The following is a 22,117-nucleotide window of genomic DNA, read 5'->3' on the forward strand; positions in this document are numbered from 1 at the left end:
AAAAAAAATAATTCTGATGGTTCAACACTTCATTAATGAAATTAAATAAAAGTAATAATAAAGAACAAGTAAGCGAAAAGGTTAAACCAAATGAAACAACTAGCCACTTGATGCTTCTGATCAATCTTCAACAATTCCATCCCAGTTCATGATTTGGACCTGACCTTGTTTACTACTTGATGCTCTTGATCAATCTAAGAGCTTTTGCCACTTCGATCATATCTGGTCTGTCATCAGGATTTATTTTGAGGCACCTTTCTAAAAGATTCCCACATTCCATTACTTGAATTTTGTTCCCTTGTTCCAAGATGTTGTCCTTCAAGTTCAACTGAGCGTCACAAAAATTTTTCTACATCTTCATGATCCAAAGCATCATCCTCTGAATTTGCTGAGTTTCTGCTTTTAGAAATACTTGGAAAATCACTTCTTCTCTTTGCTGTTCATGTCTCAAACAGCACAATCCCAAAGCTATATACATCACTCTTCCCTGTGATCCGCCTTGTTGCTGCTTCAGGGGCAACACTTCTGGGGCAACATACTCTACTCTCTCCCACCAAATATTTTGGCATCCACATGAGTTTGACCTAAAGGAATTAGTATAGAGAGTCGGAATTTGAACAGTTTGGCTACATAGTTTCTGTCCAAGAATATATATCTTGGCAGCGTGCGACTATGGTGATCACGTTGGACAAACCATAGTGGAGTTAATAAGCAAGGGCATTTGCTATTTCCACGGCTATCCTTAATCTTACGTCCCAAGCAAGTTGTTCATTCTTCCAATAGATATGAAGGGAGAGATTTCCCTTTCCAGGGAATTCATATACCAATATTGGCGACAAAGTTTCTAGACACCAGCCTAAGAGCTTCAGAAAATTCTTATGCTTGCTGGTCTGCCAAGCAATCGCAACTTCATTTGTAATCATTTCTAAACAATCCTCGTTTGGTCTTGAGGTTGCATCGAACTTCTTCACTCAAATCTCACGGCCTTCATGAACTCCTTTGTACATTATGTAAAACAAATCGGAGTGCAACATTCTGTCCCAGTCGAAGTCGTTTGTGGCCTTGTTGAGATCCTCTATGGAGTAGACGCGAATGGGATTGCAATTTCCATTGAATGGAACTAACTATAAGCCGTTCTAGCACGGCAGCTCCATTCTCTAGGAATAATGCCTCTTCGTTTGTTTTGGGTTGGTAATTGGATTCAAAATCCTTTTTGTTGGGACAGATTCTGAAGCATGACAACATATTTGGATGACTTATTTTTTCCCAAGCATTACAAAAGCCAGAAAGGTATGGAAATTGGAAACGCAGCCCAAACTAGCTAGGTTGATTTATAATCTCTCTAGAACAGGAACTCGCTTAACAAGTTTACTCGGTCTTACCCTGGCTATGTTTAAAATCAAGTCTCACAATACTATTATTATTCAAAGTCTTTTGTAGCCGGTGGAAAATTTTTAATCACCACAAGACAAATCAATATGTAATTTCAATCGCTATCAATCTTAATCTTCATTTATTAATATATATATGTATCGGTGAGAAATACCGAGGAAATTAGGAAGATGGTGAAATGGGAAGGCCCAAATTCACTTACAAGAGCGTTGGGTAATGCCAAGCTAAGGCATGATGCATATCATTTGGACCTTAACCCTCCTCTTTCATGGACATATCTTTACTAAACTTTCTTTTTGCCTTTAAGACATCACTTGAAGTGTCTTTCTTGAGCCAATCCAATTGGCAATGACCATTGATGATCATCCCACATCTTGGATTTAACACTAGTGATGTAATCCTATTATCCAGTTTGGAAAAAAAAAAAAAAAAAAAAAAGACACTTAGAGTTGGTTATTTAACAACTTGTGTGGTCAACTATGCATTTACAATTACTTTGAAAAAGAAAAGAAAAGAAAAAGCTACACACTTACAGAGATTTTATTTTCTCCTCTTTCATGTGGATTATCCCTTTTGTATTGTTTAGATAATGTTATTTATTAATATATTTATATAATTTAAATATGAATGAATAAATTTTTAAATGAAAAAATATATTAAAAAAATAAATCACATTATCTACCAGATTATTTTATCTTTAATAAATTTAGTAAATATTTTAATAAGTTTAGCATTATTAATATTTTACTCATGACTAATAATGGTAATAATTATTCGTGACATGGGGCTTACAAAAATCAAAACAAGAAGTCTTAAATGGTAATTCAGCAATCCATAGTATAAAAATTTATTGCAAAAACAGATAATAATAAATAAGAAGAAAGCCTCTGCCATATTTATTTATTTATTTATTTTGCTTCCAAAAAAGTCTTACTTGCTACGTCGATGACATTTACACTACAAATGGGAGTAGAGAAAAATACGATTATAATCGTACAAACACTGCAACCCAAATTTCAAACGTACTTGGACCATTTTTTTGGGTTCAATGTGGGAGCCAGCTTGGATAATGCGGTGCCTATCAATATCATTAGGATTTGTTTGCAGATCCTCTACCCAAGTCTGGGACATTCCATTTACTCTTGCATTCTATTTCATCATGATCCAAGATACCGTCCTTCAACTGACTATATAACAAACATTTGCTAAATCTCTTCCCCAAACAAAATAAAAGGTAGAAAAACATAATCTTCTATATATTTTTTACCCACTAATTCAACTAGTAAGCAGGAAGATGCGACCAAATAAACTAATTAGCCACACTAAATATCCAGTTCTACTGGTATAATATTAAAAAAAAAAAAAAAAAGCACCCCAGAAATTAGCTACTTGCCTATATATTCAACCAAAACTACATTAATTAAACCAACTGATTTTTAAGAAAAGGTTCATAGGATTTGAAGATTTTACTGTTGAATATTTTTGATGAATCTGCCACTTGCATCTTATGGGGCTTGCCATGTAGTTTCATTTTGAGACACCTCTCTATCAGCTGCCACATTCCATCGCATGCACTTCATTTCCTTCTTGCAAGACATTGGCCTTCCAAGCAATTTTCACACACCCCTGCTAGATATTACCTTTTAGTACTGTCTGAATCCTCTCAACTTAACTTACTAATATTTCCATAAGAATCTGAAATGCTCACCAACTTCTCTCTGAATTTCCGCTATTAATGTTGTCACAACGATCTAAACAGCTCATCAAGTACTTGTCTTGATCTGAATTTGAGCTGTTGTTGCAATTAGTAACTGAACCGCCACCCATCAAATCACGGTATGATTTTGACGTTAAGAGTTGCATTATAGTATCCAAAAGCTATTAAATATCATTCTTTTCCGCAAAATGCCCTTTAATATTAACCTCTGGACCTATACCAACACGAATTGGCCTGTGTAGAATATAAATATCAACATGGTTTTTACCCTCAGGAATTGGTATGGTACATAATGAGGGTTGGAACTCGAACAACTTGTCAACATATATAATCTTGTTCTAAGTAAATATTTGAAGGCCACTTGTAATTTACATAGCACCACAACGTGTTACTATGTTAGATCATTTCTCTGCAGAGAAACAATAATATTAAAAAAATATATATTATTTATCATTATTAATTATCTCAAATTATAATTTTGATGATGAGATATTAAAATTTTAAAATAAAAAATAATAAAATAAAATATTTCAACTAAAATTTATTCTTGTGATGACAAATAGGTCAGATATTATCGAGATGTCATGTTGATGTTGACTGCGAAAGAAATTTCTAGTCGCAACGACGTACTTGACTAACTTGTTTATGTTGAAATTTTTGATTGCTTCGTTCACATGTGACACGTCTGTCATTACCGAAAGCATGTGTACACGTGGCATTATAAAGAATTTCTATTTTAAAATAAAAGAAAACTTAAAACGGTATCCAAATAAATTATTCGATAATTAGCAATCAAATAAGCCGTCCACAAGAAAAAGAACTAAAATCTCTAAACTTTGTCCAGTAAACTTGTTAAAGAACAAACGAAATTAATAGAGAGCAGATTATTTCTTCGACTACTCCACAAAATTACAATAAGAGCCATGACTCTTACACTTACTGTTTAATACATGTAACACAATTAATAAGTGAAAGTTAATTAACAATGAAGAAAAAGAGAGGCATGAGAAATACCTTGGAAATGAACATATTGTAAAGAGAAGTCCCAGAACTACCAGAATTGGAAGCAAGTTTATTAATTTTGACACAAGCAATTAATCTAGGACTATGCTAATGTTGGATGTTTTTGTTGAATCTGAGAGCTTTTGCAACCTGGATCATGTCGGGCCTTTCATTAGGATTTGTTTGGAGACACCTCTCTACAAGCTCGGCACATTCCATTACTTGCACTCTGTTTTCTTCATCCCAGATATTCGATTTGGTCTTCAAGTGAATTGCACAAACATTTGCTAGATCTCTTCCCCAAGCATCATTTGATTCAACCACCGAGTTTGAGCTGTTTCTTCTATAAATGTCCGAAAATTCTGAACCCCACCTCAAGGCATCATATCTCTTCCCTGTTAGGATCTCACAAAGTAGAATCCCAAATCCATAAACATCACTCTTTTCTGTATGCCATCCGTACTTTTCAACGTCCGGCGCAGCGAACCCATGAGTCCCGAATACTCCAGCAACCACATGAGTTTCCCCTGCAGGAATTGGAACTGAGGTTTGGAACTCTGACAGCTTAGCTACGTTGTCATGGTCTAAGAATACATGTCCATACACTATGTCTCTATGGATGATCGTCTTGGATAAGCCGTGGTGGAGATAAGCAACTGCACTTGCTATTCCACTAGCAATCTTCAACTTGGTCTCCCACGGCAGTGGCCAACCATTCTTCTCTATATGATCTGAGAGATTCCCATTTGCTGGGAACTCATAGACCAACATGGGCAACTCAGTTTGGATGCAGCAGCCTAAGAGCTTTAAAGCATTCTTTTGCTTGCTCATTTGCGAAGCAACTGCAACTTCGTTGGTAATAAGTCCTAGAGAATCACAGTTTAGGCCTAACAAAGGTTTGAACTTTTTGACTGAGATATAACGGCCTTGGTGAATTCCTTTGTACAATGTATAGTTAAAATCCCGGTGGGTCACTCTGTCATGGTGAAAGTTGTTTGTTGCTTTTTTGAGGTTTTCTTCGGAGTACATCCGAATTGGATTGCAATTTCCATTGAACGAAATTATGAGTTGTTCTAATACTGCAGCTCCATTCTTCAAGAAGTTCTTCTCTCTTGTCTTGCGCTTGTGGTTTCTGAAGCCTGAAAACATATTTGGAAGATAACTGTTCAGAAAATTAATATTACAGGACACCACTCAAGCCTTGGAACTATTTAAGTTGCGTGTATGGCTTAAATACCACAAATAATTGTTTAGAGGGCAAGCAAGACCACGTGACATACTTGTAACAGTGCAAACCGTGTCAATGAAACAAAAATATCCTATGGTATTTTTTACCTACCACCCAATACCCCGAAAGTATTCGAGTTTTTTCCCTCTTATTAGTCGCATGTATAACTTTGATATACAAATTTTTCTTTTTTTTTCGTGTTTGTTTTTGTTTTGTCTTTCTTCTCTTCAAGTAGACACCCTCTCTCATAATCAACAAAATTAATAGGTAAGATAATAATGTCTAATAAACATTAAGCTGAAAATTAAACATATGATACAGAAGGCGGGGTCTCGAACAGGTGGGTTAACAAGCCTGTTACCATCACCCAAACTAGTTCATGATTAACCTTAATACTGCATCTTATTGAGAAATCAGAGTACTTGTGCCACGTCCTTCAAGGAAGGTCTTTCGTACGGATTCAATATTACACACCTAAGTGCCACCTCAGCACATTCCGTTAACTGTCCTCTGTTTCCATCTTCCAATATGTTAGCCTTCAGGCAAGTATCATGCAGTTCATCAAAGCTGCAATCTCCTTTAACTTGAAACACTATTTTTTAGGACCCCCAAATACGTAGTCATCCATACAATTCAACAAAGTTCTTGATTTTTTTCCTGCCAATATGTCAACCAATACAATACTACAGCTATATACATCGCTCTTTTATGTAATTCGACCGCTTACCACTTCTGGGGCAAGGTATCCTATAGTCCCTCCCATTTTATCAAGGAATTGGTACAGAGATTTGGAACTCAGCGAGCTAAGGAACATAATCTTGGTCTAAGAATGTATACCTTGGCATTATATCCTCATGGATGATCACACTGGAAGCACCTTCTAGGGGCTAGATGCGAAAGCATTTGCTAATTGGGTAGCAATCCTCCACTTGATCTCCCATGGTACCACTTTTTCAACGTTGATGTAGATTTAATCTGACAAATTTCCATTTCCTGCAAATTCATACACCAACATGGGGATTTCAGTCTCTGGGCACTAACCCAAAAGTTTTTCAGTACAATAGCTCAATCTTCATGAGTTCCTTTTATAGAATATGTAATTCCAATCCCTTCGAAGTATTCCATCTATGTGAAAGTTATTTGTTGCCTTGTTGAGCTCCTTTCTGGTGAACATCCTAATTGTATTTCTATACATTATCTCATCAAATCAAAACATAAAAATAACAAAAGCATGTTTATTAAGTCACGAGAGGCTATGGCCGTAATCACTTGGTAAAAAGGACACATTGTTCTGATTTGGACATAATTTTTGTGAAACAGATTTTTAAAAAAAGAATATATGCATATGTATATATATATATATATTGAGAGCTGCTTTTACTAATTTGATTCCCATTTGCAGGGAATTCATACACCAACATGGGTAAATCTGTCTCCGGGCAGCAACACAACAGCTTCAAAACATTCTTGTGCTTGCTCATCTGTAATGCAATTGCTGCTTCCTCTGCAATAAGTTGAAGAGAATTGTAACTGAATGGAACTGCGATTGGTTTGAACTTTTTCACCAAAAACTGACCATTTCCGTGATCATCTTTGTACAGATTATAGTTCCAATCTCGGTGAAGCTCTCTATTATCATGAAAGTCAATTGTTGCATCTTTGAGATAATTTTCAGAGTAGATTCGAATGGGATTGCATTTTCCATTAAAACAAATTATCATCTGTTCTAACAGGGCAGCCCCATTCTTTAGATAGAAGCTCTCCTTCGTTTTGCATTCAGAATTTTTGAAGCGCCTCAACATGTTCGAAAACTATTTGCAGAAAAATTGTAAAGGAGACTTACCAAAACCAAAACCAAAATGTAACTGAATGTTCTTGTTGGTTCGAGGACATCACTCAAAGATTAGATATATTAGCAAGTTGTGTAGTCAACTACGGCGTAAATAATTGTTAAATGTTCAATTATGAATAATTCTGAAAAGAGTGAAAGTCACAAATAATCTTATGATCATCCGCAGTAGTTGAATGTTTCACTTCGAGACACCTCTCTATGACCTGGTCTGACCTCATTCCAACACCTTCGCAGCTAAAGTCTCTAAAGTTTGAGACATTAATGTTGCTATAAGAATCTGAATTTGAGCTATCAATGTTGTCTTTCGTCTAATTCAGAACCTGGAGTGGTACAAAATGGAGATGTGGGGAGATCCGAAATAAGATTGCTTTATCACACAAGTCAATAACATTGGGATTGTGCTTCCATTCATCTAACGAGATATGATTGACATGGAGAAGACAAGACACATAATTGGACATAGACCCAACAAAAAAGGTGAAAGATGCTTCTAAGTCATCTGAATAAGCCTGTTACCATCAACTATACTAGTTCATGATTTAAACATTAATCCATTTTAATACGGCAATTATTGAGATATCTGAGTGCTTGTGCCACTTCTTTCATTGAGGGTCTTCCATCAGGATTCATTCTTACACACCTTAGTGCCACCTCAGCACATTCCATTACTTGTCCGCTGTTTCCGTATTCCAATATGCTAGCGTTCAAGCAGGCTTCCTTCTAATACCATTTCCTCAACACTCCAATCACTACTATCCAACTCATGCAGTTCATCAAAGCTGCAATATCTTGGAACTTGAAACACTATTTTCAGGACTCCCAAATGCGTTATCATCCAACAATTGAACAAGTCCCTAATTTTCTTTCCTGTCAATATCTCAAGCAGTATAATGCTAAAATTATGGAAATCACTACAGAACAAGGTACCCTATAGTCCCTCCCATTTTTGCATCTACATGAGTTTTTCCTAAAGGAATTGGTATAAGATTTGGAACTCACAGAGTTTAGGAACATAGTCTTGGTCTAAGAATTTGTACCTTGGCATTATATCTCTATGGATGACCACCCTGGAAGCACCTTCATGGAGATATGCAAGAGCATTTGCTACTCGGGTAGAAATCCTCAACTTGATCTCCCATGATAGCACTTTTTCACCATTCTGACAGATTTCCATTTCCTGCAAATTCATACACCAACACGGGAACTTCAGTCTCTAGCCAGCAAGCCAAAAGCTTCAAAACATTTTTGTGTTTGTTCAGCTGGGAGACTATTGCAACTTCATATTTTTTGAACTCTACAGGCTAGATCTTCCAAACTTTTTCACTAAAATAAATATCTTGATCTCCATGAGTCACTTTGTAGAGTATGTAATTCCAATCTCTTTGAAGGACTCCATCTATGTGATAGCTGTTTGTTGCCTTGTCGAGCTCGTTTTTGGTGAACATCCTAATGGAATTGCAATAGCCATTGGAAGTAGTAATAAGCTTTTGTAACACTCTACCTCCATTTTTTATGAAGAAGCTGTCCTCTTTTTCTGTGGTATTGTATTTGCAAATATCATATTCCTCATCTTTGGTTTTTTTTTGATTTTTTTTTGGTGGGTTGTTTTTTCTTTGTGATTCCTGAAAGAGCATCATCTTATTCAGAACTAGATTGATGATTTTTACTTGAAAGTGGTAACATGGTAAGAAAAAGGCTATAGAGATGCATCTAAAACGGCTCAAGCGCTAAGGTATTTTGACTGTAATCTAAATTCGATGCATCTAAAACGGCTCAAGCACTATGGTATTTTGATTGTAATCTTAATTCGATGAATCTAAAATGGCTCAAGCACTATGGTATTTTGACTGTAACCCTAATCCATAACCCACGAATTTTGACTTCAAAGCTTGGAGGTGTACAAAAATGGAGATGTGGGTAGATCCAAATAAGACTTCAAAGTCACATATTCAAAACATAGAGATTGTTATCTCATTTGTCCAAGGAGATATGGCCATGCAGGACAGAACTTGATCCCAAAAAATTTTCTCAGGAAAGAACGTTGGAAACTTGCATTATATAATACCATGATTTTGTTATTCCCCTCGCCTAAAGTATTAAATTTAGGGAAGCAATGCAGCCAAGAAAAATGGGAAAGAAAAAGTAAAAGAAAAGATTCACTTGGGCAGGATTATCCCCTGAAAAAGGGAGGAGGGGGGAAATCAAATAAAAGTACTCCAATTAACATTCAAAACGAGAAAGTAATTAAAAATTAAGAGGCAAGAACAAATTATACACTTCCCAGAGGCTAGAGCTACAATAACCAAAACAAACAAGCACCACTAGAAACACGCAGATCCAAACCAGGTCAATGCAAAAGACACCACCAGAGCCCTAAATCCCAGCCTCGGCACCACTGCAGCAGAGGAATGATTGGAGGAGAGCTCCCTTGAGGAAGGTGAAGTTGGTGGAGGAGGCAGTGGATGGACAAGAACAGAGACCTTCATGCCATTGAAGCACTGGCCATTGCCACAAATAAAGTAATACCTTTTGGCCTTGTTGAGGGGTACGAAATCTTTACCATTGCTCCAGTTTCCCAATGCACCTTCAGTTGTGCAATTATCATATCCAGTTTGGTTCACCTCAAACACATTGTACTGATTTTTTTGGTACCTAAATGCTGTAACAAAGCATATATTTTGTGGAAAAAAAAAAATGAAAAACCCAGGCAAAGTTTGGAGGAAAAGAATCGGGGAAAAGAAACCCACAAAGCTAAAAAGCCAAGAAAGGAAGTGAATTTATGAAATAGAGATATATAAGCTTGGTCTTTGAAGAAAAAAAAGTAAAAAAAAAAAAAAAAAAAAGTGGATTTGAAGATCCTTTATATATAATTTACGTATTCGATACAGATCCAACATATAAAGACAGTGATTCATTTACTGTGTGTGAGAGAGAGAGAGAGAGAGGGCTTACAAATAAGGTCGCCAACATAGAAGGTCTGGTTGTTGGCCCAAAGTGTGTAGTTGATGCCGGGATTCCAGCCCTTGTTAGCTCCAACAATGTGGTCGGTCGCAAAGATTGGAGAAATGGTCGCAACGACGAAGATGAGGAAGACGGAGAAGATGAGGTGGAGTGAGCTGGACATGTTCACTTCTGTAGTTGGTTGGTTTGCTTTTGCTTTCTTTCGCTCTCTCTCTTTCTTGAGAAATATCCTGATTAGTAGGAGTAAGTGGGAGATGGAAACCTTTTGACTAGACACTCGCTAAAGTCCAAAATAGGTATACAGAGTATACAGCATACGGCCAAAGAAAGTTTTCATGAGAGACAAGAGACACAGTGGTCCACTGGACAGTTGCAGTATAAATTATATTAATCATAAAGAATACAGTATGGTTCCATTTCAAATTGCTAGATTTGAATTAAAGCATGAAATTGAATTACATTACAGCCGGAGTTTTCCCATAGGGAAGTGAACCACCTTTTCTACTTTAATCTTTATGCTTCTGGGATAACATTTTATCGATAGGTTTAATAAATAGCAGGTTTTTGATCAATCTAAATGGTACAAGAATCAGTAAAAAAGAGGAGTTGCAACTTGCAAGCATAGGTAAGTCATAAGCATTAAGCTTAAACTTGTTTTGTTAGGAAATTGACGTAAATGCCGCCAGTAAAAAGAGATTTGAAGATGAAGAAATACCTAAAATTCGAGTGTTCTTATGAAAATGAAAATCACATCTACAAAACATATCATGACAAGTCCAATTTGAGTGAGCAAGCCACCCCGACAAAAGGTATCGAATCCTTTCAATTTGAATCTGCACCAACCAAAGCTTGTACATCTAGACATTATCAGCTCCTTGAATATGACATTTTTTCTTTTTTTGGGGGTGAATTCCGTTGAATATGATTGCACATGCAAGAGAACGAATTATTGTTAAAATTCTTTCGGTTTCGATATACATAACTTTTTGGTTTACAAATAGGACTGTCATTAAAATATCTCCACTCGACAACGAAAATAACAAATAAGCAGCCAAGGGAGAAAATCTCCAAGTTTACTCGACTGAATACATTCCAAACTTATGTCACTGCGCCAACTGATAGACAAGTAAGACAGTAGACGATAATGCATCACGTAATGCAGAGAACCGAAACATAAGAGGGAGCACCGCTATAGAGAGTGATGTTTCTTATCGGAAATGCTTTTTCGTGAGAGAATTTCATTGACATGGATGTTTTATGTGTAATAAAGTGAACCACTGTCGGCACACTGCAATTCAAGAGCGGCCCTGATTTATACAGAGATACTGACTTATCAATTTATTTACTTGGAACAGTTTATTGTCAATTTATCTAGCTTGCTTTCTTATAAGAACCTCCTTTTGTGACTCCTTCAATAGTGAGCATCTCTCTACACCATTAGTGTAATTCTGCTAACAGGGACGAAGAATCTTTCTGAACTGTATCAGACTATTGAAGAGACGTCTTCTTCTCTGTTTGGTGATGATTTTCTCCTTTCATCGTGTTGCCTTTCTTGTGACTCACCCTTTTTTCTCCTTTCAATTGTCTCAATTGCCGTTTTCTCTTATCAATCCTGTTGCTCTTTGGTTCTTTCAACAACTTCTTAAGCTTTGGATCTTCTACAAATCCATCTGACCTCATCTCAGAAAGAAAAGTGTTAGCCTTGTTTAACAACCCAAAGGTGGCCAGCCCTTGTATCATTACTGTGTAATGAGTAGAATCAGGCACTACTTCATACTGCCTCATTTCTTCCCAGATCTTCACTGCATTCTCAGGTTGCTCTAATTTGAAGAACTTTCTAAGAATTATAAGAAAAGTTTCGCTGCTAGGACCTAAGTTAGCTTTCTTCATCCGGTTAACAACTTCAAGAGTTCCCTCAAAACCTACAGTCCCAAGAAACGCATGGTAGGTCTCAGAAGTCGGGCAGATATTCTCCTCTATCATAGTGGTTAATATCTTTCTTGCCACCTCTAGCTTTTGTGCTTCACATAAAGGACGTATCATTGAGTTATAGGTGGTAGAATCTGGACGCAAACCCAATTCTTTCACCTTGTCCAACATTTTGAGAGCTTCTCCCAAGCAATTTTCATGAGTTAGCACATAAATTAATGAATTGTAAACCTCGAGTCCTGGAACCCAACCCCTTTTCTTCATTTCATCATAGAGTCTGAGTGAGTCGAAAAGATTCCCTACTTTTGAGAAGCAAGATACCATGTAAGTATACGAAGTTGCATCTGGCAGTATACAGCATTTCGACATTTCTCTCCAAACTCGCTTTGCTTCAAATACATCAACAGACATGTTACACCACCCATTAAGAATAATGTTAAAGCTCTCAGTCTCCAATGGGAAGGGCTTCTTATTTACAAGCATAAATTCTTCAGCCTCTTCGATGTATCCATGTGCACAAAGAGCATTCAAGAGGAAGCGGTATGCTTCATGATCATGAGCCAAACTGAACTTTTCCATAATGTCGAATGTCCAAATGGCCTTGGATGGATCATCTGCAAATGCATATCTGATCAACAGCAGAGTGCATACAAGAAAAGGCAATATTTTGAAATAAGATTAGTGAAGCTCTGAAATGATTTAACAAGGTACAAAATCAGGGCTCTTCAACACTAATAATCAATAGAAATACGAAAGCTAATAATCTTATATAATATCTGAAAGATATGCAAGAAAAAATTATAACCATCTCTACAGCTAAATTAGCAACCAACCAAATTTTAAAAAGTAATGGGAAACGGAATACTCCAATCTCACCTATCAATCATGATAAGCATTGCACGCCTGGTATCCATCGAAGATCGATGCAGGTCTCGTATCAAACACCAAGCAGTATTAAACTTTCTATGATTACCCAAAACCCATATTAACAAATTACAAGTTTCTTCATCACTACAGCCGCATTTTTCACCCCATTTGAAAGCCAAAAATGCCAGCTTCCACTCTTCCCTCAATCCCCAAATAGCAGAACAGACCAAATCTCGGGTGGCCTCGATGCCCGACTCTTGAATAGACAACATGGCCTCTGTTTCCGTAGGAAGATCAGCGGCCCGTTTGAGTATTTCCACAGACTCGAGAACACCAGGGTCGTGGAGATCATATATCCGGAATCCAAGGCCATGGAAGTCAAATGGGTAGTTGAGATTCTGTGCAGAGAAAAGTTGCAGAGAAGAGAAGTGGGGGGTTTGTAGAGAAGAGCTTCGAAAAGGAACGAGAATTGTCTGACGAAATGCTTGAGAGAAAAGGCGATGAAGCGGGTTCACAAAAGAACAAGACGACGAGTGAGTAATGGGACGAAGAAGTTGTGGAAGAAAAAGCTGCGATTGTATCTTCCATATACTCCTCCCAAGCGTCGAAATCGCCATCAGCTAGAGCCTTTGGAATACTCCTACCATTGCTAAAAAGTGCTTTTCCAAACAGCCAGAAGGTAATTTTACAAGAAAAAGACCATGCAAAAACTCAACCAAACAGCCAAATATTAAAAACTGTTTAACACGTGTGCAGCACAATTAAGAGCCAGGACACGAGACGGAATTGGTGTCAAAAGTTTACACCTGGCTCGAATAGTATAACCCAGCAGCCAAACAGAATGCTCCAGAAACAGTAGCCCCAAATTCTTCTTCTGCTTATTCATAAGCAAAAAAATAAATGACGGAGAGAAAGTCGGCGAGAAAGTGAGGGAAAGTTGCAGACTTGGCAGCAGTGGAGATGAGCAGCGAGGCTAAAACCAATGGGAGAACTGGTGGAGGAGCAGGAGGAGGAAAAGTGGGGGGTTTTAGGGCGAGAATGGATCACTACCTCTACAGTGGGGACAAAAAGCACGTCTTGGCGGGCATCGCTGTTATCAGCCTCGTCTTCGGCATCCCTTGGGTTCTCATGAACCGAGGTTCGCTTGCCCTTTCTCATCCTCAGTTGCTATTTCTTCTTCTTCTTTTTTATTTTTTTTATTTTTTTCCTTGTTCTGCTTAAATTCAATAAAAGATTTGAGCTTTTTTTCCAAGCTACACTCGATCTTAATTAGCAGAGAACAGAAAAATATTATAACTTGATTGATTTTTTCATTCCAGTAATCGCGGAGGATCGATAAAAATAAAATAAAATAAATCCCTTTAGAGCCATTGACATAGTTTTTATTTTAGTCAATTATATCGTTTCTTAATTTTTTTTAATTTTTTTTTTATTTTTTGGGTACATTTTTGTACTCTGTAGGTTTAAAATAGGAAAATTGTGATTAAAATTCTAGATGTAAGTGAAGTCTCTGCAACTGCAAATAACGCCCTTTGAGTTATATAAAACATTATGGTTTTGAAGAGATTATGGTTTCCTTCGACTACTTAAATTGACCTGCATTCAGTTCAGTTGGTTTCTATGTCTCTTTGCACAGCAATTTTTCTTTCTTTGCGTTGCAAGTTTTTCTTGTTTCTTCATATTATTTAGAATTCTACATCTGTTTTTAAAAAGATTTATGGACTTAAATCTGACTATGCATATGGTTCAAGTGGTTTGATTTTGCCACCCAAAAAAAAAAAAAAAAAAAGGGCGTCCATCGGAGCTTACTCCTAGGCTCTTGAAATAATAGAAATACCATTGACTGTAAATTAACCTTTATGGGTGTGTTCGTATCCAATTGGACTGGTTTTAGCTATATATGAACTAAATGTCATCTTTTTATGTATTAGATATGTATTAAATCTTATACACTTGGAGTTCTTTTCTCTTGTAGGATCAAAGCATCAGTCTCATCAAGATTACTTGGAAAAGGCTGATAAAGCTAGGAGTGAAAGACTTTCTTCAGGTTCACCACCTGCTAAATGATTAGAAAGCTTTTTTTGAAGGCTGTAGTTTTGATGTGAGCATTTTGAGAAAGTTATTATACTTTTGGTGAACATAATACTTCTTTTGTTGCTTGGAACTTTTTTTCCACCCTCTTGCAATATTTTTTGCAGAAGAATGTCTTCTTAATCTTATGAGCCGTGAGGAGTGAACGTAATGCTTTTCATGTTCGGCTGCAACATAAAATAGTAGTTGATAAGTCTGCAGTTTAGATGGTGTTGAAATAAAAAAAATAAAAGAAAAGAAAAAAAAATGCCCCTTTTACTCTTAGAAATTGTCTTGCAATGATTTGGCTACGAGGAGATTATGTTTCTGACATTTTGACGGCTCTCTGTTCTTCTAGCATCTTAAATTGTTTAATGCTTGTTGGTGCTATCGTTAGATTTTTGGTGGTCTAACTGTTAGGAAGTGTTTGGAAGTTACTTTTTTCATAATTAGGCTGCTATCAACTAGAAAGAGCTGTTAAGATTGGCTTGCTAGGAGCATTTAATTATCCTAAATTTAAATTAACTATTTGTAATTGTCATCACTAAATACCTAGCATAATATTGGTGAGATTCTCAAAAGCCAGAGACCAAAATTGCTAACTTTCTAATCCGTAACAGATGCTCCTACAATAATATGCTAGATAGAAAATCAATCAATAAATAAAGAGATGGCTGAATGGAAAAGATTCAGCATCTCACGTTTTTTGGCCGATTTCAGACTCAAAAGGAACCCATCATTCCAAGTACTGGTGTTGATACGACCATATTAAGATAATTAGCACACCAATGCGAACAGCATCATATGATTTTTTGTTTTTTGGAGCTTGCCGTGCTAACATTAAGTCCTCGCAATATGCCCTTAACTCGCCTATTGAAGATGACCAAACAAGTATGCATATAATTGATTTCCATTTAACATTATATAAAAGTATGCATATAATTGATTTCCATTTAACATTATATAAAAAGTATCTTACAGATGCTTCTCAATTGAGGTGAAAGAATTGGACCAAATTACCCGGATTTTCATTTTCCTATTTGCCATATATCTAGACAAAATACAAAAGTGAAATAATGAATCCTACTTTATGCAGTTTTCATTGTACAATCTATAGTGGCATGAGTCTTCTGTACTTGAAGAACCACACGAAAGCACAAAATATGGAGACGCCACACACCCCTGTAATTACAAGGACCCACTTAAAGGCACCTTCATCATCAAACAACCCTATTGGAAAGTTCATGCCAAAGATTCCTGCCACCACCCCAAATATCGCAACCACAAATGTCGCAGTTGTAAGTAATAGCTCAAATTGAATAAGCTGGTTTCGGACATTATCCTGCAGGCATAAGTATTTCAAAGTTAGATAATTCTTCCATTTTTAATGAAATTTAAAAAGATTTCTAACACAATATCCTATTCTCTTCAGTCTAATAATAAGATATGGAGGATAACGGAAACCCATAGAATACTGAAAAATGCACCATATGGAACATATTCAAGTTGATCATCATTAAAATATGTCCTCCCGAATGCAAACCATTTTCTTTGCATCACTATTGAGTAGAGTAACCCAGCTATACAATCAGCATAATTATATTTCATATCCGCTAGAACAAGGGAAAGCAATGGTTTTATGGAGAGGGAGAGGGAGAGGGTAGGACATATACCAGTTGAATGTTGATAAAATCCTCAGTGTCATCAATGTACTCCTTCAACTGAATCATTGAAATTTGAATGAAACAAAACAAAAATAAGCAAAAAATTTCTAGCTAACTCAAGAAAAGGTATGATGGGAAATAATTAAAGCAACGTATTGTGGTTACCGATGTTAACTTGTTAAGAGTGCTGTCAATAACGACAAAGTATGCTTCTAGCAACATTTCAAGCTCTTCTATACTATCTGTAGTACTTTCTGAACTCCTCATGCTATCATGTCGACTCCTAGCAATGCTCAGGCTCTTCTCAAGCTTCCGAGAATCAGGCGGAGAAGAGACAGGAGAAACAGGAGCTGAAATGGATGCACCATCAGTAGATCTAAATCCTGCCAAAGACTGATCACCATAAAAAGATGCCTCCATCCTTCTTTTCTTCTCTGTAAGATACATCTCAGCCATATCTCCATCATCATCCATGAGTTGCTCAATTTCATCCCTAACCTAAAAGTGACATGTATGATAAAAGGAATATGAATAAGAAATGGAGTCGTCGGTTACATTTTGCTAACATAAAATGGGAATAAAATATTAAAATAAGATATGAATGAATATGCAATACCTTCTGAACTCTCCGAGTCAAGGCAACAAGTCTGCTTTTCAACCTACGCACACGTTCCAAGTTTAATGTACTTATCTTTGACGTAAGTTCATCTAGCAATGGATATGCTTCAATCTCTAACTCTGCTGCCTTCAGAAATATTACCGAATTTTAATTGAGTTACTAGCTAGAAAAAAAAAGTAGATTGCTGTGGACCAACAAGACCATACTAAAGCACAATATAGCATAACATTATATCATTAGGAGTCTAATGTTCCTAATTTGATTTAAATTTACATAGAACAAAAAAAGGGGAGAGAGAGAGAGAGAGAAGCTAGTCCTATGCACCTGAGAATCAAGAAATGTACAAGCAGCCTCCAGGGCAACTTCTAAAGCCCTAAACTCAAAGGGCAAATAATCAGGAGATGTGTTTCCAAAGACATTGTCTAAATTTCTAGTTCCCCTCCTCCAACTCAAATCAGCACTATCTGACTGCCAAACCTCACCTACTCCTGTTGTTGTCAAACGCCGTTGTAGCTCCACCACATATTGTAATACATAGCTATCTAAGGAATTAAGAAGCAACACCTCATCAGCTGTGATAATACACCGTATCTGCTCTAGGTTTACGACAATAGCCTTCTCTCTACCAAGTATGGTTGAAGGATAAACAAATAGAGGATCTAGTAGACGTAGATCACGTGCAGGTAGATCACAACGACGCATCATTGTGAACTTATCAACCTCGATGATCTGGGAGTTCCCACAAGTATCAACTCGAATCCAAGACCTAAGGCCTTGGCCACGCTTCTTCAGTCCTAAGACATCCACACCTTGAAATGGTGGCCTTCCAGATGCCGATGGCCGATAAGATGCCTCCCTAAGGTTTACAGCTGATGCAGGCTTCGGCGGAAGTAACCGCTCTTTGAGGTCAGCCGCCATTATTGACGAGCTCTAAATGTTGAGACACATAAAAGCAACGATTAATAAACTTAATTCTCTAATTAAAATTGTTCCATTTACAACCATATAAAAAGGTTCCAAAAATTGGGTAAACAACAATTTAACTCGGCAGCATTCCATACTCAAAGCAGAAGAGGAAAATACTAGCGGGTAAAAACTAAAATCACAGGTTTCTAAGTCAAAGCAATCTTGGTCCTCATATCCCACAACCATTTTTCTTTTTTATAAAAAAAGAAGGGGCATTGAACACGTTAGCAATATTTAATTTACTCCTACACAGCATAGCTACGCAAATAAAAACAGAAAAAAAAAAAATGCAGCGGATGTTCCTTTCAATATTTGACTATAAGAGAAAAAATTATTTAGTATCAGGGTTCCACCGCTCCTTTTTATTTAAAAATATACATTTTGTGGAAGACTGGGTGACGAGGAGGATTGTTCTTGCAGTAATGTAATTAAGTTGCAATTTTCGGATATCCTTATTAACCCAAAAAAAAAAAAAAGAAAAAAAAAAAGAACAAAGAATTAAAGATTTCTAATTTCATTAGGTTCTGTAGCATGAAAAGAGTAGCAGAGGCTCCCCAATGATTAGCAATAAAATCCTAAATCAATAACTGATGCAAGGGACTAAACAAAGAAGTAATATGTTTCGCAAAATAACATATAAAAAAACTTGCAGAGAGCCTATGGAAGGCACAATATCGGCAATTCTGCCATTGCCAGCCAGAAGCAACTTCTATAATACAAACACCGATAGCAAACGAAGAGAGAAGAATCCACCTCCAACGAGAAAAAGAGAAGCCCCTTTGATGCGGTATGCTAGAGAAGCTGAGCAAAAAAACCTGATCTGCCGCCGTCTTGATTATGAAAAATTCAGCGGCTAAAATTGAAATTGAAAAATGTAAAACTTTATTACAGATCGAACCCTAGATTGAGAAACACAGGGGAAAAAAAGAAAAAAAGAAAGAAGTATGGGGCAGCACAGAGAGAATTCGGCGGGCGGGTCTGTGAGGAGGAAAAGCATCCGCCGAAGGCTCCAACCGATTTTGTAAAATTGAAAAACGAAATCAATAATAATAATAAAACTTTGTCAGAGAGAGTGCGCAGTGTGCACCCGGCGGTTAACTTGCTTTTCCCAAAAACCAAACTAGGAAGTAGGAATTCTTCTTCACACAGACCCCTCCCTCGCACAGTTATTGTTATTATAATATATTACTCAACTATTTCTTTTTCTTTTTTTTATTATTTTTCCTATAAAAAGTGCAATCGAGTGACTTATGATTTTCCCAACATTTTTATTTTTTTTTAATTTATTTGGTCGGCCAGCCTAACCCGAACGTGAACCTATCTGAGTAAATTTAATATAAAAAAAAAAAAAGTTTTTCTTCGGTTCTTATTCGTGGATAGAATTTTTTATCCCCTTTTTTTTTTTTATTCATTTATTGATTTTATTTGTTTTTATTACATTTCATTCTATTATTGGAACAAATATATAAACATTTGTGCATAACTTACAGGATAAATGAAAACAGCAGTGACTTACATGTTACAGGATAAATAAAATGATAAATGAGAAGAGTCTTATTTTATAATTAGGTGTCTATCGAGACCAGAGTGCTGTTACCTCTCATTATCAAGACAAAAATACAGTCCTGTCATCTTAACTAAATAATTTTTACTCAATTAAAACTAAATTCACTTTTAAAATCAATTATATATCCAGTTCCGAACTGGCTTTAATTCTTCACGACTTTTTTTTTTTTTAGGCAAAACAGCAATTTCTTTTTCTTTTTTTATTGGATTAATTTTGTCAATAAGATAATTAATTTGTTTTAATTTATGCAATAAATGGTTTTGCTGAGTCGGTCTTCGGTAATATTTACCATTTTGATTTTGTATAATAAATGAGCAGCATTTTTTATCATTAGTACGGCCAAGTCGGTGCATTTATTAGGACCTATCCGAATGAGGACCATAATTAACAAGAAACCAACGGTGGAAGACGAGAATGGGTAGAAACCTGGAAGGGCAAGGAAAGTAGTGGAAAAAGAATTAGAAAACGTAGAAGCCTAAAACTAGAAGTGTTGATTTGGTATACTTTACGAAATTAATTTTTTTTTTTTTTTTATCCCCGAGTTGATCATAATATATCTTTCAAAAAATATTTATTAAAAAATTAGTATATGTTTGATAATAAGTAAAAAAGTTACATTAAATATTTATTAAAATTTTCACTTAAATTAAAAAAAAATAAAAAAAATTAAAAATTTAATTTCTTTAAAATAATTTAAAAATTATTTTTTGATTAATAAGTTTATTGATTATTGTTAAATATTTTAACTTGTCGAAGAAAAATTGACCATTAAAAAGCAAATATATATCTACATATATATTTACATAGCAGACTGACTCGAAGCTAGAACAAGTGCGCAGAAAATATATTCTGGTTGAAGGTAATTGGGCTATGGACCACACATTGATAACACTAGTATCGGTTGTTGTGGTTTCTTAAAGCATCTTAAACGGGCCACTTTTGGCCCAACAGTTGAAGATAGTGAGCCATAGACAAGAAAATGTCCTGGAAGCTTTCCACTTTCTTTCCTTTCGGGACATACACGTACTGCAATAGTCCAATTCTGTCACCACTAATCTCAATCAGAATCTTATACAAGCAAAATTGCATTTGGAAAACCCTCATGCACAAAGAATTAAATTACTTACGTAAAAAATGTCCCCCCCCCCCCCCCCCCCCCCCCCCCCCCCCGCCCTCCAACCTGTTGTAATAAAAGGAAAAACTTACTAATGTACTTCAAGACAAATTAAACCGGTGCTATTTAATTTCAAATTTCAATTTTTATGTACTGTAGGTTTCCCTAAATTTCCAACAAAATCATACTAATCTAATATAGGAAATTGAAGAGAATTTAATTCACTAAAACCAAGTTGGGACATTTTCATTACTCCTGCATGGTGGAATCTCTCCGTTTTCTTCAATGGTATTTTTCTGTGAATATTCTTTCCTTTTAGTAGTTTTGTCTAATACAATTGGCATCTGGAAAGTCATACATCAACTATGTTATTCAAAATAAAAATAGTTACAGTACTAATTACTATATTTTAAAATTTTCATTCACTTTTTTCCCAATAATAATTTTTAAAAAAATTGAAAAATTTTGTTACATTATAAGAATTTAAATATATTTTCTTATAAGTTTTATCTTTTTTAAAAAAAATTACCTTTTTAAGTTCATAAAAAAATATAAATATTTTTTTATTTATTGTTTAAAAAATACTGTTATTTGCTAATTAACACAATTATGAAAGAATTTCTGTTATATAATATGACTGAAGTTTTACAGTATATATAAAAAAATACAAGTGTATCTACAAGGAAACAAATAAACAAAATATCCTATGATTCCTATGATTATGGGATAGATCTTATCATATCCTAAATTTAAGATTTGATAATATCTCTTTCCACAATTAACTCCTATAATTCCTAACACTCCCCCTCAAGTTGGAGCATGAATATCACACATGCCTAACTTGCATAAGGACTTATTGAATACTTTGCCTCATATAGCCTTTGTAAGTATATCAGCAAGTTGATCTTCAGACTTGACAAAAGGCAATGCAATAATTCCTACTTCGAGTTTTTCTTTAATAAAATGTCTATCAACTTCTATGTGTTTTGTTCGATCATGTTGAACTGGATTGCGAGCAATTGTAATAGCTGAAGCGTTATCACAATATATGTTCAACGACCCTTGAGAATCAACACCTAACTCTTCCAATAGCTTCCTTAGCCACAACAGTTCACATACTCCAAATGCCATGCCTTTATATTCTGCCTCTGCACTAGACCTTGCAACAA

At 35.8% G+C, this 22,117-nt stretch overlaps 5 protein-coding genes across 6 annotated transcripts; 1 reads left to right on the forward strand and 4 right to left on the reverse strand.

The window, feature by feature from the left end:
* Positions 1 to 3,908: 3,908 nt before the first annotated feature.
* Positions 3,909 to 9,255, reverse strand: LOC125419127 (wall-associated receptor kinase-like 2). Its single transcript, XM_060813929.1, has 3 exons — positions 8,229 to 9,255; positions 6,177 to 6,332; positions 3,909 to 5,250 (listed from the first exon to the last, which is right to left on the reverse strand). Exon 3 carries the CDS (start codon positions 5,138 to 5,140, stop codon positions 4,220 to 4,222), a length of 921 nt encoding a protein of 306 aa, XP_060669912.1. The 5' UTR covers positions 5,141 to 5,250; positions 6,177 to 6,332; positions 8,229 to 9,255; the 3' UTR covers positions 3,909 to 4,219.
* Positions 9,256 to 9,392: 137 nt separating this feature from the next.
* Positions 9,393 to 10,393, reverse strand: LOC125423003 (early nodulin-like protein 19). The gene is made up of 2 exons (XM_016013230.4): positions 10,144 to 10,393; positions 9,393 to 9,850 (listed from the first exon to the last, which is right to left on the reverse strand). Exons 1-2 carry the CDS (start codon positions 10,313 to 10,315, stop codon positions 9,513 to 9,515), a joined length of 510 nt encoding a protein of 169 aa, XP_015868716.3. The 5' UTR covers positions 10,316 to 10,393; the 3' UTR covers positions 9,393 to 9,512.
* A 698-nt stretch (positions 10,394 to 11,091) lies between these two features.
* Positions 11,092 to 13,715, reverse strand: LOC125422994 (pentatricopeptide repeat-containing protein At1g80880, mitochondrial). The gene is made up of 2 exons (XM_048475842.2): positions 12,958 to 13,715; positions 11,092 to 12,709 (listed from the first exon to the last, which is right to left on the reverse strand). The coding sequence occupies exons 1-2, from the start codon at positions 13,563 to 13,565 to the stop codon at positions 11,641 to 11,643; spliced, it is 1,677 nt and encodes a 558-aa protein (XP_048331799.2). The 5' UTR covers positions 13,566 to 13,715; the 3' UTR covers positions 11,092 to 11,640.
* Positions 13,716 to 13,779: 64 nt separating this feature from the next.
* Positions 13,780 to 15,167, forward strand: LOC107405511 (uncharacterized). The gene is made up of 2 exons (XM_016012582.4): positions 13,780 to 14,086; positions 14,924 to 15,167. Exons 1-2 carry the CDS (start codon positions 13,909 to 13,911, stop codon positions 15,013 to 15,015), a joined length of 270 nt encoding a protein of 89 aa, XP_015868068.2. The 5' UTR covers positions 13,780 to 13,908; the 3' UTR covers positions 15,016 to 15,167.
* Positions 15,168 to 15,912: 745 nt separating this feature from the next.
* Positions 15,913 to 19,459, reverse strand: LOC107406606 (magnesium transporter MRS2-1). 2 transcript variants are annotated; one of them, XM_016014154.4, is made up of 6 exons: positions 19,021 to 19,458; positions 17,626 to 18,231; positions 17,299 to 17,427; positions 16,848 to 17,180; positions 16,692 to 16,739; positions 15,913 to 16,360 (listed from the first exon to the last, which is right to left on the reverse strand). In XM_016014154.4, the coding sequence occupies exons 2-6, from the start codon at positions 18,217 to 18,219 to the stop codon at positions 16,130 to 16,132; spliced, it is 1,335 nt and encodes a 444-aa protein (XP_015869640.2). In that variant the 5' UTR covers positions 18,220 to 18,231; positions 19,021 to 19,458; the 3' UTR covers positions 15,913 to 16,129. The 2 variants fall into 2 exon arrangements, with proteins under 2 accessions (XP_015869640.2, XP_048329226.1); XM_048473269.2 differs by having other exon boundaries at positions 17,626 to 19,459.
* Between the last annotated feature and the right edge of the window lie 2,658 nt (positions 19,460 to 22,117).

The sequence above is a fragment of the Ziziphus jujuba genome, chromosome 1, assembly GCF_031755915.1.
Source record: "Ziziphus jujuba cultivar Dongzao chromosome 1, ASM3175591v1".
In the NCBI taxonomy this organism is placed as follows: Eukaryota; Viridiplantae; Streptophyta; class Magnoliopsida; order Rosales; family Rhamnaceae; genus Ziziphus; species Ziziphus jujuba.